Genomic DNA, 20418 nt, shown 5'->3' with positions numbered 1-20418 from the left:
TAAATGATGTCAAATTATAATTTTATTGCTGGCAAAACTCATTCGAAAAAATTCCCCCAGCTGTCTCACCCTTAAATTGGTAACAAATTGCAGATTGATTAAACATAATTATGCTTAACTCAAAACATATTTGATAATCTCTCAATCTCCCAATGATTAGGCCAACTGACAGCTGTCAGAGATCAGTTAAAGATTCAACTATCTAAAAAGAGATGCGGGTTGCTGTTTTCCATCTACCAAAAAGCATTTCCCAACTGTCAATGGGAGAACATTTTCCAGCCAACACATCAACGGGGTGCCTTCATAATCATGTTACAAGAATAACTATATATACTTATTCATCTTTTGTTTTGTTTTGTTGTTGTTGTTATTGTTATTATTGTTGGGAATGGGATTTTTCGACTTCTTCTGTGGGCCATTAGGCTGCCACTTGAAACGTTGCCCAATTTCCAGCAATTTCTCAATTGATGTTTCCATACTTTTGTGGATGGATTATTGCTTACCTGCGAAATTGATGGCCAAATGGAGGGCATTGCGTGGCAGCGTGATCGTTGCATAGGTTGTGCCCCTTTCCGGTGCCAGGCCGGAGTCTTCGGATTGTGCGGGGCTCATTGCGCGGTCAACTGCGAAAAATGAGAAATGAACAGAGTGGGAAACGTGAGTCGTGAGTCGGTGAGGGGATGAATGAATGTAATCAAGGCATAAAACGTGAACATCAAAGGTGATTTTTGCCTTTGCAGACAAAGGCGGTCATTGACCACACCTGCTCCCCGTCCCCCGTCCCCCACCTCCTTCTCATCCTCCTCCTCTTTGAGTGCTGTCAACATTTCGCCAACAGCTGTCAAAGGAAAGAAAGAAATGAAGATGCGAACGTATGATGATGTTGTGGACCAACCGACCATTGCAATTCTTAATTTATTCATCAACACCGTTGAATTTATCCCCCACCCTTCAACAAAAAAATCGTGCCAAAAGATCAAAGAAATGCGCAATTCCGGCAGGAGTACAACTCCCTTCCCTTCCCTTACGACTCTTTGGACACGCCCACCTGGGCGTTTAATTGGAGCAACAAAGAATTTTAACTCGACTGACTTTTTACTATTCTTGGGATTTCGTCGAGTTCTTCTCTTAGTCGTGATCAATGCTCGACCTTCAATCAGGCGAATGCTTCAATTAAAATTCCTTCGAAAAGCGAAATAAATAAATAATTCAATTTGTCTTTATGACTTTCTTTTGTGTGGGCATTTTTTATTTTGCGACTCGGAAAACATTCTTTCAGTCCATTCTTTGGCAGAAACAAAGAAAATGCGAAATTATAGCGAACTGCAGCCGAATAAAATATATGGGCCAGCAGTTAGATCACTTAAGAACAATTTTATAAAGAATATTGACAACGGAATGCCGAATTTTCATTGTGCCTTATACAAAATTTAACAATATAAAACCTGAATTTTTGTGGTATAATAAAAATAATATAATAATACTCTAATTGTATTGTGCTTCTTGTTTTGTTTCTACTTTTTTCCACTTATTTCGAAATATGATAGAGAAATCCTCAATACTAAAAAATACTAAATATTCATACTTCTACTACTAATAAAGACTTCATAAATACTAAATTCTAATTAAGAGTAGAAAGATTATGAACAAACTATTGCGAGAAAGGCGTTTTCATTTGTTTATTTATTGCGTGCTTCATTCCTAAGTGTTTTATGTGCTTATTTAGTGTTTGTTAAAGTTAAGAACATAATTGTGAAATAATATTATATTTGTGGTAAACAAATGCTGCAAACCTATATCCTTCCCCATTGTTTCAATGCGAATTATGAATGAATAAATTAACAAATATGAAATCTTAAATAATTTTCATAGTTAAAAAAAAAAAACAAATATAAATTGAAATACTTTCTCATCCGTTGCCTTGCCTATATAGAGACACACAACAGGCACAGTGATAACTTTAGTCATAGCTTTAGCTTTAGTTGTAGCCACTTCCTGTGTCTGTGGCTGATGAGAAAAATATCTAAATTTACAACTTAAATCGCATCAGTGGGATCAGTAATTATCACAGTCGGTCCATTCATCTGAATGTGTGTGGCGCAGTGTGGCAACCCTAGCACAGCGATCGCCCGCTGTGGCGATGTGGCAACACTGCTCTGCTGGCAACATTTGCGACAGCCACAACAAGAAGGAAACGGGCCACGCGGCGTATGCGCGATGTGCTACAATTGCGGCATTGCCCGCTGTCCGCTATCCGCTATCCGCTGCTGCTCGTTGCTGCCCTCGAAGACGCATTGAGAGCAAAACACAGAGAAGCACACCTCAATACACACACACACACACACACACGCACACTCGCAGAGACAGAGACAGCGAAACTTTGACGTAAAACGACGCGGCGGCCGCTGCGGACACGACTTTTATTTTCGAACGCTTCAATGGCGCATAAAGTTTTTCTTAATGCCTGCCCGAGTATGAAAAACAAAAAACAATAATTAGGCAAAACCGCCAGCAGCAACAACACTAACAACAACAAAAGCACAGCCACAACAAAAACACACACACAACAAAAAACAGAAAGAACAGAAAGAACGAAACGAATGAAAAGGCAAAAGGCAAAAGCAAAGCCAAGGCAAGGCAAGGCAAGGGCGGAGAAGTTTAAAAAACGTAACGTCGAAATTTTTACGTTTCGCTTCATTTGCGTAGCACAACAACAACAACAACAACTACGCACACATCTTGCAGATACATTTGCCTAGATACAACTGCCTCTGTATGTGTGTGTGTGTGAATCTCGCAGATACATTCGCTTTGGACATTTGCGCCACATTTCGCGGCGTGCTCCGATTTTCTATATGTACTTATATCTAATTTATTTTCATTGAATTCACTTTTAAGCATTAGTTTCTCAACGGGGAAAACCGTTTTTTACTACCACTTTTGGCCCGCAATAATCGCCATAGTATTACGCTATATCCACCATATAGAAACTACTAAACAATATACATACATATACTACATATGTATGCGTAGAGAACTGTGCTGTTTCTGACATTTTGCCACTTGTCGCGCACATTCGCTTTGAAGTCTTTTTTTACATTTTACATTTAACAATTTTATACCCGACAGAAAAATAGATTGCAAGGCTGTCTAATCTCTCTGGAATATAACTCTGCCAAACTGTCTGTCTATAACTCAGTTTATTATGAAATTTGGTTGAGAAGTGTACAATAATTTAAATGACTTTTATCTTTATATGAGAGTTAAGATAAAGAAATTTGGTTTATAATAATGTAAACAACATTTACTTTTCTTTCTCTCTGTTATTATACGAGTTGGGATTATAAAATTTGGATATAACATTGATTGCTAGTTTGCTATCCATATATAACTTAGAGTTTATAAGAGATAGGATCATAAAATTTGGATATAACATTGATTGTTGGTTTTCTATCCATCTATAACTGAGTGACTTTAAGAGATAGGATTACGAAATTGTACTTATATGGTACAACCCTAATACAATTTCAATAACTTTTATTTCTCTGCCTCCTGTTAATATAAGAATATGAAGTTATGAAATTTGGTTGAGAAGTTTATAAAATCAAAAATATATATATTTTTCTTCCTTTTTTTATGATATTTGAACAGTTCTACAATTTTGTTCCATCTCATTTGCATAACTCAGTAATTATAAAAGCTTGGATTATAAAATTTGACTTTTGCAAGACCAAAATAATGTAAATAACACTTATTATTATTGTTTATAAATGTACAGTACAAATAAAATATAAATGGCATTTACTTTACTTCTTCTCTATCTATATCTCAGTTAATATAAAAGTTGGGATCATGAAAATTACTCATCTCATTTATAGGACTATTGTTTTTGTATCCATCTATAGCTTAGTGACTATAAGAGATAGAATTATGAAATTTGCTTTATTAATGTACAACTACAAAAAAAATGAAACTAACTTTTATTTATCTTCCTAGGTTTCCATATCTCAGTAACTATAAGAGTTTATTCAATGAAATTTGGTTTTCAATTGTATAAAACAACCACAACTTGAATAACATTTCTTTTATTCATAATTATCTTAGTATTATATCTACCGGGTATCTTGCAGTTGCATAGACTCGTCTGCTATTTTTCGACTTGTTATTTTTCTATATTTACAATTCTGCGCTGACTTTTGGAGCGACTTCTCGCTGTCCGTCTACATCGTCAGTCTCTTTATTTTCTTTTGCTATTTATATAAGTATGTGTGTGTGTGTGTGATAGTGTGTGTGCGTATGGCTTTTCATTTCGATTTTCATTTCCCACTAGTTCTCATTTTTATTTTGTTTGCTTCTCGGACATAATTCATTGGACACGTCGAGCGGAAATCATGTGTGCGATTAGTTTCAGAAATAAACTATAAGTATTTGTTTTTGTTTCAGTTTCAGTTTCAGTTTTTTTTCAGCATCGTCTCAACAGACGTTTTGCATTATTAATTGTTAATTGAGTTCCACAATTACGATTGCATAAAATAAAAACGCGATTACCTTAAGTTATCTAGTATTATTGCAATCGTAATTCAAATTTATGCAAGAAATAATCTAAATAAGTTACAACTTCCTCTATAAGGCGAACTATTTTTGGTAGACGAAATAAAAAAAAACGAAAAAAGAAAATCTGCTCGATTGCCTTTCATAATTTGCGTAAGTTGTGTTGCGCTTGACGAAACCAAGTTCTTGTTGACTTCATTAGGAAATTGCAAATTGGCAGGCGAAATTCGAAATTCGCAATGCCATTTGCAGTTCCGTTTCGCAAAGACTGGAAAGCGAGGTGGAAAGAGGGGGAAAGAGGTGAAAGAGGGGCGGAGAAAACTCCATTAAAAGGCAAACTATTTTTGGGGTTTCGACTTTGCCGCTTGGCCGTTCATTTTATGTGCAGACGCACTCAAATTTATCGGCGACAGTTGCAAGTTGCAAGTTGCAAGTTGTGGCAAGGCAAACTGACGGAAATTGCGCTCAGCCGCAACAAGAGTTGGTTGACGAGAAGCGGGAGGGGGAGGGGGAGGGGAGTTGAGGGGAGCTGGTGAGCTGGCTGCCACTTCCTGGCATCTATCTAATCCTGGCAATTAAACAGCCAACGGATCACTTGGCAGCCCGATTCAAATAGTCCGACACTTGCGACTGGCAAATTGATTGGCAGCACTTGAAGGCCGATCCAACTTCAACTCAAAGACTGAGTGAATGACTGACTGATGAACTGACAAACTGACGGACTGACAAACTGACTGCGGATTCGCGGGAGGTCGCTCGCTTTTAGATGTTCTCTTTGTCGTCTCATTGTGGGCCACCATTTGCGGCACATTTGCAGCCAGTTATGCCACAAAAGCGCTTTGCCACATTTACTTTGAAAATAGACATCATTCAAAATCCCCCAACGTTCTCTTTCTCTCTTTCTCTCCCTCTCTCTTACTCTTTCTCTCTATCTGCCTCTCTTTGTGCTGCACACATTCTTGTGTTAATGATCTGAAATAAGCGTCTTTTAACTAGACAACTTCATTCTCAGAGTTTCTCAGCTGGAATTTGCCTTGTTAATTATTTCTTGAGCTTCTTCTTCAGCTGCTTCTTGCGGCCTTGATGAAGTGGAGAATTGAAGAAACACACGCCCTGTTCTTTTTAGTACAATATATTAAGGAATAATACAAAGTAATATATATTATATATCTTCTCATAGAACTGCATAGAGAAATATTCTTAATATTTTTTTTATCTGTGTCTTAGAAATCAAACTGTTTAAAATCATGTATGTTTGATTGAACTTAAGTATCTTATTTTCTAGAAATTAAATTACATTTTCTAGAATCTTCTAGATATACTTATCCATCATCTATATCGAAGTTGCCTCATCTCTCTAGAAAACAACTCTGTCTGTCTATAACTCAGTTAATATAAGTGTTGGTTTTATGAAATTTTACTTATAGAACATTATTACAAATTACAATAAGTCGTTATTTCTTTTTCTTTGTGTCAGTTATCCAATTCCAATTCTAAATGATAAAAAATAATTTATTTAGTTTGGCATAAGCAACACTTTAAGACTTTGCAACCACAGCTTACTAAATGTGCTTCAAGAAAATATAAGTTTTCAATTGAAAGATTATCGAAGATGACTTTAGAGAACGATCCATAAAAAAAAAAATTTGCAAATCTACAATTTAAAGAAGCTGAATTATAATACACATAAAGTGCAGCGATATTCTAAAAACCTTTAGCAAACTATCTTCAATATTTGTCAAAGAACTTTCTTCTCTTCACTTAATTCGACATTTCATAATCACAACGATAGAGAACGCGATTAAAACGCTAAAAACTATTAACAAACTATGTACTCAAGATTGTTAGTTGATTTTAGCTCTTCACTCGATCATATTATAAAAGCTAGCTACTTTATATCTTCCCCACACAAATCTGCACTCTTTCTTGCTCCAGAGATTGCGATGTTCTCTACTACACTCATATAGTGTAAACAGTCTTGCGACGACAGGTGCCTTAGGCCTTTGCGTTTGTCTTAGTCTTAGTTATCGGAGCATTACTTAGAATGTGGACCACTCGGGATTGATTGATTGATTGACGCCCGGACTGAGCGAGTGCTGTAAGTACTTGTCCCATTGACAGGTTGACTGTCTGTCTGTCTGTCAGGAGCGGAGAGCGCAGTATTCCAGAACTAGGGAAAGTGCAGCACAAAGATATCTTTGTGGTGCTATAGACTAAAAATTAGATCGAAAGTGGAACACGACCTCGTCTCGCCTCGCCTTCGCCTCGCCTCGTTGTCATGTATCCATTAACCTCACACACTTCATAACCGAGGACAGTTACAACTTACCAGGGAAATATGTCAAAAATTTCACAACTGAATCTATTTGTTGGAGTGCAGTTTAGAGAGGGGGGGTGGGAGTGGGGAGTGGGGAGTGTGAGTGTGAGGGGGAAACACGCAAAGACAACAAGAAAAACCAATTATTGCAAATGAACTCAAGTGTGGTTCCGCAAAAAAACGAAAAGAGGAGAAAAAGAACAAGAAGCCGAAGCAGAGGCAGAAAAATGTCAACATCTGATAAAGCCGCAGCCCATGTTGCAAGCAGCGCACACACATATGCCACAAACCGGGCAGGAGGCAGGAGGCAGGAGGCAGAGGAGGATGACTGTGGCAAGGGCAGCGGATGCAGCCAAAGTGCAACAGCCGCTCAACTAAACCAAACCAAACCGAATCGAATCGAAGTCAACTCTCCTCGCTGCGTAGCTGGGCAGTTGAAGACAGGGAGCAGAGAGGGAGCAGAGAGGGGGAGAGAAGGGGCTGGGGTGACCCTTGCGTGCAAAAAACGCATTCGCATTCGCATTCAGCTGACGGAGATGGAGATGGAGGAGGAGATGGAGGAGGAGGAGGAGTTGCAACTGCTGCGCTGTGGCATGCCACATTTGCAGCCCAGTTGCCGCAGGGGCAGATCCTCAACTATTTAGCAAGACGCTGACATTTATTTAATGCTTGCCATAAACACACCAAAAAGAACATCACAAACCAGGGCTGAGCGAGAATATTAAGAAAGTGGTTTAAATAAGTTAAACTGTTAAAGCGCTGTTAACACGCTGTTAACTGATTGTTATAAAAAGCTTTAATTGACAACTAAACAACATTGAAAAGAGTGCATACATAATTTGTTTTTAGTAATTTAAAATTCAATCTGCTTACTAACAAATTACAAAAGAAAACTTATTCATAAAAGTGTTTTAAAATTCGATGTTATTGAAATACAATTAACATAAAAATTTACATTTACTAACACGAATTGAATGCTTCAAGTTTTCTTAATATTTGAGTGAAAATTGCCAAATGGAAGAATGAAACTAATCAATAAATTTATGGTTTAATAAAAGCAATAATCTATTAATATATTAAACAAGTAAATTCATTAAGGAAACTCTTTACAACTCAACATAATATAGGGAACTTATAAATAATTTTTGGACAGACAAAATTATCTTTTTTTGTTGCCAAAATTTTCAGATATAATGCAAGACTGAGACTGTTATAACTATAAGTAAATTCTTCAACATTTTCTTTAGTAACATAGCATAATATGTAAATTCTTTAACATTTCTTTAACTAACATAACATAAAATGAAAATTCTTTAAAATGTCTGCTGTTAAAAACAGCTTAACAAATAATGTAAACAGTATGTTAACAGCGAAGAAGGCTAATAAAAATTGTGCTGTCCTGTTGTCAATTAAATTGTTTATATGAAATATTTCAAGAGAGTAAGTCAAGTACTTAAAAGTGAGAGTAATCAAGAGTTGTGTTAAAATAAAAGCTGAAGCAACCAACTGCCTTTGCTTTCGCCTTCTGCCTGGTTGTGAACGACTTGTGAATGGGCCCAAGAATGTGACGATGATGAGTTGGAGCGACCCGAGGAGACAAAGTCATGCCTCATATCATGCATTGAGCATTTTTTATGACACAAAGCGACTCCGACTCCGACTCCAACTCCCGACTCCCGACTGCGACTCCTCGAGTGTGGCACGAATGCAATTCGTGGTCGGGTTTTGCTCATTATGACGCCGGTTTTTGCGTGGCATCAACAATTGATTTATGCCCGCATTCGAGTTCGAGCTGAGGCCAACCCTGTGCAGCTAAAAGGGCCAAGGGTTGACATGACGAGAGAGAGGAAGGGGATGGGGATGGGGGGAGGGTTAGATAGAGGGAAGACAGATCATCGGAGGGCGCGTCGAGTGTCGCCACGATATTCACTTAATCAAGAGCAATGCAAATAAAGAACACACAATTTATTCATATGCATTTGCAACAAGCAGCAACATATTTGCTTCTCCTCCTTCATCCTCTTTCTGCTGCCCCGCTTCACTGCACACACACACACACACACACACACACACACACACACACACACACACACGCGAGTACATGGGAGCATGATAATTTCCCAACAGTTTTCTTATCGCTGCTTGTAGTTGCAACCGTAAGGGGCACAGATTTATGCCCCGAAATGTTAATAGCCCATAACCAATCCCCGACCGAACAATCCTCGCACGTACCGATAACGTTCTATCTCTGTCTCATTCTTTCATTCACTCTCTCTCTCTCTCCTTCTCTCTGTCAGCTGCAATTACCATTTGCATTCTCCGGTTGTGCACTTTCCCCACAAAACAAAAAAAACAAGAAACTATCAATAAAGCAACCTTCTTTTTCTATTGACACAATGATAGGCGTCGATTTGTCTCCCCCCTCTTCCTCTCCCTCTCCCTCCTCGGCTGATATCGTAGACCCATTCAATAGCTATATCTTTATACATATTCAATTTTATCAAGTGCTCATTAGGCTTACATTTTGGCTTACAACAAAACCTCTGCGTCGTAAAACCGAAAACGATTTTGATGTCAGCATACAAGTATAAAACGCCCAAAAAATTGTCATTTTACGGCTGTCATAAAACTATCCTACATATGTAGGATAAAGTAGACCCCTCTTCCCCACAATTCTGTATGTCAATAAGTTCGACTTGGAGTGATCCATAAAAAATTCAACACAACTAATTCGTGTTGGTTCAAAGAGTTGCATATGGAGAACACTTGTGATTGATTGATTAATGTGCAACAATTTGCCGCCCCTGTGAAACAATTTACTCATAGATACCTTCTTTCTTCCACCCAGGAGGTAATCACTCAATCTAACTGTTTAAATTCTACTTCAATGATAGACAATGATGTTTCCCTCATGGGAATTACTTTAAGGTTCACCTTTCACTAAGCTAGTTTGTTATTCTTGTTCATATTTGAATTTAGAAAACATGGGACAATTTTTATCATTTATCAATTAAACCTAGAAAAATTTGGGAAATTTATCAACTACTCTAAAATGACATAATATATAATATGTAAGATTCTCTTTTATTAAAGACGTATGTATCAAAATTTAGCATTTTGAAAAATTCAATTTCTTGAATATGCCGAAAGAAATTCATTTGTCAATTACTCTAAATAACATAAATTTTATTAAATTAAATTACTAAAATTTATCATTTTATTTGTAAATTATTATTATTATTATTATTATTATTTGTAATTCACTTTCTGAAATATATCGGAAAATTGTGAAATTCTTTTTTATTAAAGAAAAGATAAAGCTTTATTTAACAACTACTTTTTTCAACATTGATTGTTTTTGTTAAAATCATATTTCTCAAATAGTTACATATGTATATGTATGTTTGTTAAAATTCAATTAGTCGAAAATCTAATAAAAGGTTCCAAGTTCTCTTTGATCGGGAAAATTGAAGCAAATATCTTACTAAAGATTCTAAGTTCAACAACTATTTTTATATTTTTAACTTAATATCAATTTGCTAAAGCTAAATTGGAATTTTTAAACAAGTCTATGAAAAATGGGATATTATTTTGTGAAAGGTATTAATTGGTAAACTTGCTATTAAAAAGGTATATTCAAAATGAGATAATATTTGCGGAAATAATTAATTGATAAACTTCCTATTGAACAACACATGAATTTTCATTTTCAAACTTAATATGAAAGCAATGCCTGGCATTAATAAAATTGCAAAAATCTTTAAGTGTCTGCTTTATTTTTGCATTAATTTTTGCTATCTACGCGCAGGAAGTGCTGCTTCCTTTTTGTCTTTGGATATTTTTAGAGCCTATTCTATACATAATGCCATAGCATGAATGGAACTTCTGATCGTGTAATATTATAGTACGAAAAGTACGCAGCTGTCGGAAACTAAACTAATTTGTGGCTAAAAGTTGACTATGGCGAAATTTGCCAATCTGCATGTGAATCTGAATCTGAATCTGAATCTGCGAATTCGCAGCACATTCTCAGCATTCATAATTAACACGTGCAGAGGGCGTTGACAAAAATCGCGAAGCCGACGAAGTCATGGAAGCTATGCAGATGCAGCTGCAGATACAGATACAGATACAGATACAAATACTACAGATACAGATACAGATACAGATACAAATACAGATGCAGATGGAAATGCGCCCGGCAACAAACAACAATTATTATGGTGAATGTATGGAGAGACGCCAAAGAAGGCGACGCAACAAAAGGGGGAGGGATTGGGGAGGAAGAGAGGGAGAGAGGGAGAAGTTGCCGTCGACGGCTGCGACAACAGACTCTACAAATTAATCCAAACGGTAGACGACAACAACAACAACAACAAGAATAACAACAACAACAGAAATTACATTAATCGTGTGTCTCGATGACGATGATGATGTTGCCTGATGATAATTTGGCTTTGGCTTTTGTGTTTGTTTTGTTTTGTTTGCTTTTCGTTTTCATTTTGGTTTCAGTTCTTTTGTTTTTGTTGCTATTTTTAGCGCGAAAAACGTTGAAATTGTGACAGTTTTTCCTGCTTTTTCCCTGCTTCCAAGACCCAGAAGATGCCGCGACGTTGCATCCACCGTGTTGCACAAAATGTGCATAGCCCTCGCTCGCCGCATGTGTGTGTGTGTGTGTGTGTCAGTGTGTGTGTGTGTGTTTGGGGCTCGTCAACACAAGTCTCTGAGGCTGCATGTTGTTGTGAATGTTGTGTCTGCCATCAAATCAACGCATACAAAGCGCGTCCTCTGTGCGCCGTCTTTTCTCTCCCTCTCTCTCTCTCTTTTCCTCTCTTTTCGCTCGCTCTACAATATTTATGTATTTTCAATTCTAAATAGATTTCATAGCGATTGCCTCACTCTTCATGCTGCTATATGTGTATGTTTGTTCTGCTGAGTGACGTCGCCGAAGCAGTTTTCGCGCAAAAATGTAAACAAAATACCGACAATTGCCACAGAAGTTGCAACAACAAAAACAACAACACTGTGGAACACACACTCAATCGAAGAGGAAGAGAGATGTGTTCAGTTAGCTAAACATCCTAACAAATTCATTTGACACATCATTTTGATGAAGTATCTAAATCGAAATTTATGCAAGAATATTAATTATATTCGAATCTCTTTAAATAAAATAGAATATCTACTGAAAGTATTGATTAACCATAACAATATCTACAATGTTTTCTTTAACTTGCTACAAACATTTAAAGGTTTCTCTTTAAAAATATAAGTTAAATAACTTTTATTTTAATAAAGGTTAAATAACTTTTCAATTTACAAATTTTGTGTGAGATTTTTCTGAAACTTGCTTAATACTTTCTTTAAATACTTAAATTTTACAATGAATTCACCATCATTTAAATAAGAAATTAAAAATTGCAAGCAACAATTACTAAATATTCAAATATTAAATATTCAAAATAAAATACTAAAGCAGATTTAAAAAGAAAAGTACTAACTATTCAAAATAAAGTACTTAAATGATAAACCCGCAAATTATAAAGATACTAAATATTTACAATAAAATACTGAGTTTATCAAAGCAGATATGCTAAAAATACTAATTTTGCAAAATAAAATACCGAAGTGATCAAAGCATATGTATAATATATGATAAATATACTAAATAAACAGAATAGTGAAGATCTAAGCAGATATGCTAAAAATACTAAATATGCTAAATAAAAGACTGAAGTGATCAAAGCATATGTATGTATATAATAAATATACCAAATAATCAGAATAGTATAATTCTCAAATCAGATATGCTAAAAATACTAATATGATAAATATTCGATTTATCATAATAAAGAAAAATTCTAAACTGATAAAAACAAGATGTTATAATATTACTAATAATACTAAATATACAAAATAAAATACTAAAGTCCTCTAAACAGATATGATTTATGAATCAACTAATATTCGCACACTCCATGATAAGAGTAAGAGTATTAAATAAAAGAGAAACAGGACAATTGACTGTCTGTTGCTTTTTCATTTGAATGAATGAATATCCATGGCAGTGCATTGAACTTTAAGTTCAACTGCAAAATGACAAAAGTTGTTTGTTGAGCGCAACAACAATTGAATTTGCTCCACTGTGCCGCAGGCAGTCAATGTCATTTGCCTTTGCTGTTGCTTCAGTCGATGTTGCTGTTGTTGTTGTTGTTGTTGCTATCGCTGTTGCAGTTGTCGCCCATTGTTGCTTCCGTTTGGCGTGGCAGCTTAATGAGAGCGACACCCGAAAGGATTTGCCGCACGGCCAAAAGCGAAACAAAACAAAAGAGTCGCCCCTCGCAAATGCAGACGAATCTGTGTGTGTACGTGTATGTGTGTGTGTGGCAATGTGTCTGCGAGTGTGTTTCATAAACAAAACCAAATGCTGCAACTGTTGAGAGCAGAAAGAGGAGAAGGGGGCGGAGGCGGAGGCGTGTGGCCTGTGCTCATTTCGTTTCAATTGCGTCAAATTGTTGTGGCAACTTCTGTGGCTCTTACCGCACTTACAGCAACAGCAACAGCAGCGGCAACAGCAGCCTCTGCATTGTTTATACTTGGCGAAAAAAACAAACACTCTGCACACACACACACACACACACACACATACATACACACATACAGTGGGCACACTCTGCGCTGCTCAACAAAATGTTCGATTGTCTAAAATCGTGGCATTTCAGCGATTTTTCACATGTCTCTGTCGAGAAGAGGAAAAACAATTTTCAATGTTTACCCATTTGCCAAGCGACGCGTCGTCTTGTCTGTTCCCTGTTCCGGTCTCTCTTCGCTCTCCACTCTCCGCTCCCCGTTGCCCCTTTCCCTACTATCCCCTGCATCCCCTTGAGGTTCATTGAATGCAGTTGCAGTAAAAGTACGCGATGCGACAATCATATCATGAACAACAACAACAAATTCCCCAACTGAGCCACAACTCAACCCCTGCTTGTTCCCCCCTCAAGAGAATCCTCTTCTCCCTCTCCCTCTCTCTCTCTCTCTCTCTCTCTCTCTCGGGATATCCCAAAGCTGCCATCGCAATGTGTCGCCCACAATTTAAATGACCTGTTGATGGACACGAAATATATGTTCCACTAAAGCTGGAATCTATCAATCCCTCCTCGACTGTTCCCGTTTTCTCTCTCTTTTTGTTGTTTTTGGGAAAATCTGTTATAGATTTGTTCATTTCAATTTATTGGCCATTAAACTAATTTCCGAATTAATTATGATCTCCATTCAGTTGCATTGCGAACATCGTTCTATTTCGAGTTTTTAGATCGTTTATTTCGCTTTCGCTTTCGTTGTCCAATGTCCAATTAATCATGTTCCAAATGCAACTCGTAAAAATGAACACATTTTAGCTACACGGAAAGTTGAGTTCCCAAAATGTTTTGATCGATTCTAATTTTGTGCAGCATCTACACCAACAAATTCCATAAATTCATGCACAAATATTAATATTCAGAGATTCCTCCTCCATTGTTCAGTTCGTAAGAATGGGTTACGATCGCTCCGAATAGATACTTTATCGAGAGTGAAGCTATTACGAAATTACTACATGCAAATGGGTCTAGGAATGTGCTAAATGGAGCAGACTGCAACTTAAACGATCAACGAGCATCAATCGATCTGTATTGGAAATATGCGAAAGGAATGCGAGAAGATAAACACAAATGATGTGATGAATGAAGCCAATAAACAATTGAGACACCAAAATAAAGTATACAAAAGTTCATTAAAGATATTGGAAATAGAACTTAAAAAAAAAAATACCACACATCAATGAAAAGCAAAACAATCCATGCAAAATAATAGTGGAAGAAATTGGAAATAGAACAAAAACAAATACTGAATAGCAAATAAATGAAAAGCAAAGCAAAGCACTATAATATTTATATGAAATTGCAAACTGAACTAAAAGACATCAAGATTGACTTTGACGAGCGAAATATAGAAATATGATGAAAATAACTTTTACTAAAAATACAAAATCAAATAAAACAATCAAAAGAACCAAGAATACTAAACAATCAATATAATAAATATATAAAATATAAAGCTAAAAATCATTCAGAAAACTCAATTGATTTGTAATATTTATTTGAGAAAATAAAGTGAAATAAAAAATACATTTTGAGAGGAAATTCAAGTTATTCAAGTGTCTTCTCTCATTCCGATAAGAACTTTACAATACACCATTTAAAATGGAATATGAATATGAATATGAAGAAATATTCTAAAGCGGAAACTCAAGCGATAAAAATACCTTGCATTAAATAAATCATTATTAATGCATTTCGTATTGTGGATGGTAAATGATTTCAATGATCGGAACTAACTAAATGAATCATTCAAGAGATAAAAAGTATACTTAGTAACGATTCATCCTATGAATGCTATATTGAAGTGATCACTACGCGCAGACTTGATTAAATTATATTCCTAATTAAACTAAATGTATTCTACAAGAGACAAAAATCATATCATATAATCAACGAACCTATGCAATATTGAAATGTAGTTAGGTATTTGATTATATTCCCTTCTTAATTAAGCTAAATGAACTCTGCAAGAGACAAAAGTCATATCAATGCAACACTAATCAACGAATGCTATATTCAAGTGTAATTGATCACTAAACATAGTTAGCGACTTGATTCTATTCCTTTCCTTTTCTTTATTAAATTGTTTACTTAAATTACTAGCCGAACCTCAACAGATCCTTTTTTCGAATATGAACAACAGCTGTTGAGGCGCTTGAGGCGAAAGATATACTCGTATAATATATTTTAATGGAGATATTGTCGAAGAATGCTATTTGATTTTTGATGAGTGTTTAATGTGCGCCAGCGACAAGGGAAATGAGGGGTGACGCTCTAAGGGAATGAATGTGAGTGTGAGTGTGAGTGTGAATGCGAGTGTGAGTGTGAGTAGCAAACGAATATGAATAGATGTCAATCTGATGGCGATGGCGATGGCGATTGAATTGATGACGAGTGCATTGACATCGCGCACCTTTCGATTTTCTCAGGCCTTGTTTACACTCGTCTCTCTCTCGCTCTCTCTCTCTCTCTCTCTCTCTCTCTCTCTCTCTCTCTCTCTGCCAGCAAGTCGAAGTTATTGTTGTTGTTGTTATTGTTATTGTTATTGGAGTGTAAACAAGTGACATCTGGCCAAGCATTGCATCCATTCAGCTAACAGCCCATCCATCCACTTAGATATGAGTGGCTGCCTCTGTTTATGTTTTTCAGTGCTCAATTCTCAATTCTCAGTTCTCAGTTCTCAGTTTGTTTCATTTTCCTCATTGTATAGTAGTTGTGACAATTGGCGCGGGTGTATCTGTGCTGTTTGTATCTAGATGGCTGTGGCAAGTATCTGTGTATCTGTGGGGCACTTGGAGTTGCATCTACATAGCTACAGCGCCAATCTGTGGCATTCCGCGCAAGCAGATTAGGCAAGCGAATGCGTCGCATCACAAATATTTAATTAAATGCTTAATTACGCTTGCCATGCCATAAATTCATCAAATGCAATTTAAGCTTACACACACGCGCCCCAAACAGCAACCAGGGAAACCACAACGAGCTACCGCTTCAGCCCTGCCCCCTGCCCCGCCCCGCCCCTCAGTCAGCAGCCCACCCAGCGCCCTCAAACCAGCTGCAAGCGTTAATGTGCAGATGCAGATACATTCAGCGGACACAGCCACAGCCACAGAGGCAGATACAGATACAGATACAGATACGGATACATTTAAAGATACAAATACTTTATATCGCTGCGCGCGTCTCGTTTTCATTCATTCATTAAGAGTTCAGTTAAAGCTGAGTCGGGTTAAACGTTATGTGCCATAACTCTTCCAGCTTCAGCCTCAGCTTTCATCTCCATCCTCCAACCTCCATCCTCCACCTCCAATTGCATCTCCATCTCCTCTAGCTTTGCAACTGGAGACTAAAGTCAGGCCTAATCCTATCCAATGTGCCCCGAGTGCGTATTCGTGCAGCGTGCAACGTGTGTCGTGTTGCACTCAAAGCAACCGCAATTCCATCATGACAAATTGCAGCTCAACATTATCAAATGCTGGCTGATTACAGTTAATGTGACGTTGCTTCTAACGTGTCTCATTAACTTTGAAATGAAAAGACTTTCAGTTTTCTTTACCACTAAGTATGTTGCAAGCTAAATTTATAAACTGAATCCTCTTTAATCTCATCTATAATACCACATAATAAGAACAAAGCATTTATATGTTAACTTAAGAGATTTTACTGCTTACAGAAATATGAAAAGACGAGAAGCAACAACCAAATAAGTATTTCTTATATAAAAAATATATATATTAAATGAACCTCATTTAAATCGTCATCTATGTTAATATCATAACATTGCTCTGCTAATTTAACATTATTTATAGCAAAATAGATTTTGCATTTTTGCTGTTAAGGTGTCTCATTTACATAAGTACTATATAAAGGTAATAATTTTAATGAAAATTTAACTATTTGTTTTTCACAACATGCACAAAAGATGAGGCTAACATAAAGTCTTCATAGATGAATAGCTTCACAGAGAAAAAAACATAACATTCCTCTGCTAATTTTACATTTTTACAGCAAAATTATTAACATAACTATGAAATGAATAACTTTTAATTACAATTCAACTATTTGTGTTTTACAAAATGAAGAAAAGTTAAAGTTAACTTCACAGAGAAATAACACAACATTCCTGCTAATATTTTGTCTAACTTAAAATCGAAGAAACAATCGAAGCACTATTAGAAAAGCAGCTTTCTTTAACAAATTGAATAGACTCGCCTTACAAAATTGCAACAGAGGGTGAAAACTACATAAATAACTGCGAGACAAGGCAAAGTTGTTGTTGTTTTTTTTTGTTGTTTTGTTTCTTCGTTGCTCTTTAATGGCGGAATCAGTGGCCAGGTCATCATGTGTATCCATCTCTCCAGATGGGGACAAAGCGAGTTATAGATACGCATGCACAGTACACGAAATTGACAAATTGCAGTGAAAATTTAGCTTTGAAATGAAAACGAAATGCGAGCAATTATTTTTAATTGAAAATGTCAAAGATGTTGGGCCGCTGAAAGAGTCGGCCAAATCGTCAAGTTGCCAGCCAAGTCGACCGAGCACCGCACATGTATCTCACATACATATATAGAGATATATAGACACACATATGTATGTATGTATGTATGTAGTACACGCATTGTACGCTTGGGGAAAACCGTGGAAAACTTATGCGAAGCGTTCACTTGAGGGCCATTTGTCGGCGGCAACAGAGGGACGCACCTTGAACGGAAATGCGATAACCCTGAGCAACGGGAAATCGAAACGAACCAAAAAAAAAAAAAAATTAAAAAGAAAAAAAATAGACACAGCTACTGAAAGAAAGGTGAAGGGAGGAGGGTGACAACAGCATGTTTGATTTAAACATTTTGAACAAGTCGAGAATGAAGTTGTTGTGGGGAGACATGGAAATACGCATACATAAGTGTTGTAAAGTTGTCTCAAGCTTACCAGATAGCATGGGCGCCAGCGCAATGCCATTGCTCTCCTGTTGCTGCTGCTGCTGCTGATGTTGTAACTGTTGTTGTTGCTGCTGTTGCTGCTTGGTGGCAAGCTCCTGCTCCTGCTTGAGGGCGCTCGACTTGCCGGGCACACAGCCGCTAATGGGCTTCTTTGATTTCCACAATTTCATTTCGCTTGCTCTCGCTCGATGTCTCTATTTGAATTGTCTTTAGTGATTTATTGGCGTCCAGTGTTGGACAACGCCGCCCACTTCACTTTGCATGCTACTTTATTTGCGCTGCTGCGTTTGCCAATTGGATTCTGATTTGCAAATATTGCATTCAAAATTCATTCTCTACCATATAACCAAACAAATATTGTGTGTAGATTGTAAATGCAGCAAAAACACAGCAGCGACGACGACGACACAATAATAATAATAATAAAACAAACCAAAAAAAAAATATAAAAGAAAATGTAGAGCACTCACACTCACGGACACTAACACATGGACGCGAACGCGCGAGAATTTGAAATGGAGACGCCTTGCGAGGGCGAGTCTGCGAGACAACGTTATTTTTTTGCTTTTTGTCTAAGGCAGCGACTGCGACTGCGACTGCGATAGCGACAGCGACACGTCCGGCGCACACGACGAGAAATTGCACAATGATTCAGAACAGAAGTCCAACAGACGCCGGGAGCGACAATAACAGCGACGCAACGCAACGCGACGCGAGGCGACGCGACGCCTCGTAACGGTAGCGAACACCCGCCATTCGGTCGCGATCTTACAGTTAGCTGAGAGCTGCTTTGCTTTTGCCTTTGCCTTCTACTTGTGCTCTCACCATGCGCTCTCATGCTCTCTTCGATACATTACGCGCTGTCTAGGCTGGCGCCTCTGCCGCTCTCATTCATTGTTATTGTTGTTGTTGTGTGTGCATTTTCGTTTCATGTGCAGCACTCCCCAACACTCTCGCTCTATCTCTCCCAGTTTTGTGTGCTGTTGCTGTTGCTCTCGCATTTGGCTGCTCTCCTTTGCTCTGTGGGTTTTATTTACCCTGCGACGCAGCACAAACAAAATCAAATAAGAATAAGCCGACTGTGTAGAGTCATGCCGTCAAATACCCTGTAAAAATAAAAAAAGAGAAATACATTAAATTGATATTGATGCAGTATAAACTTACAGACAATTGTTACACCAATTATAAATATTTGAAAATAACATGTTGAAACAATATACCCGACTGTGTTCACGCTGCAGGGTATAACATATGACTGCTTAGCCAGTGAGGAAATAAAATATTGAGGCATCGACATCGCATGCGAGTTTCTAATTGGAAAGCACTCAAATCAGTGCGATTCGCTTATGTTTCAAATGCATGACAATAGAGCATCGCGAGCCTAAACATAATGCTAGCCAAAAAAAAATCATCATCTGGCCAAAATGACTCAAGGGTTTGTCTGCTATACCAATAATGGGGGGGACCGCACACGAGTTCGCCACACGAGGCCAAGACTGTCATGACGCTGATGTCGCAAATTTCGCTAATTAGTCACGAAAAGTCGACTCGACTCGACTCGAAAATTTGGTCAAAATGACCAAATTGGGCCTACTGGTAAAACGCTGTGAAAATTGAACAGCAGCTGCAGAACATCTGCTATTGGGGTCGACCTTTGACAACGCACACATTATGTACAATCGAATTGAACCTGATATTTATGAAATATGTAAAAGCTCAACTCATCTCAGAATCAGTTATGAATGGGTAACTAATTTAAGCGCTCTTCCTCCATATGTTACCTCAACATTTTATTGCTTTACTGCAAGTCCTTGCTTTCTATTCTATTTCAAATGATTGCCCCTCTATCAACTATGTGTAGTTTCGAGGTCGTCGTATGGATCTTAATGGTATTTCGTTTTATTTTTACATGACTTTCGTCTTAGCATTTCTCCGACATCGGCTCGGCATTAGCATGTGATGGGATGCC

General features: G+C 37.3%; 1 protein-coding gene across 3 annotated transcripts in view; it reads right to left on the bottom strand.

The window, feature by feature from the left end:
• Window positions 1–19104, bottom strand: part of LOC133848047 (glutamate receptor-interacting protein 1) — a 30154-nt gene extending 11050 nt beyond the window's left edge. For 2 of the 3 annotated variants that reach the window (XM_062283413.1, XM_062283414.1), the window contains exons 1-2: window positions 18439–19103; window positions 504–623 (exon numbers count right to left, since the gene is read on the bottom strand). In XM_062283413.1, coding sequence (XP_062139397.1) covers window positions 504–623; window positions 18439–18619 — 301 coding nt within the window. In that variant the 5' untranslated portion in view covers window positions 18620–19103. Of the gene's footprint in view, window positions 1–503; window positions 624–18438 lie in introns of all 3 variants that reach the window. The other variant, XM_062283415.1, reaches the window with a different exon arrangement.
• Between the last annotated feature and the right edge of the window lie 1314 nt (window positions 19105–20418).

Source organism: Drosophila sulfurigaster, chromosome X (genome assembly GCF_023558435.1).
Source record: "Drosophila sulfurigaster albostrigata strain 15112-1811.04 chromosome X, ASM2355843v2, whole genome shotgun sequence".
NCBI lineage: Eukaryota > Metazoa > Arthropoda > Insecta > Diptera > Drosophilidae > Drosophila > Drosophila sulfurigaster.
This window is presented reverse-complemented; position numbering and strand designations above follow the sequence as displayed.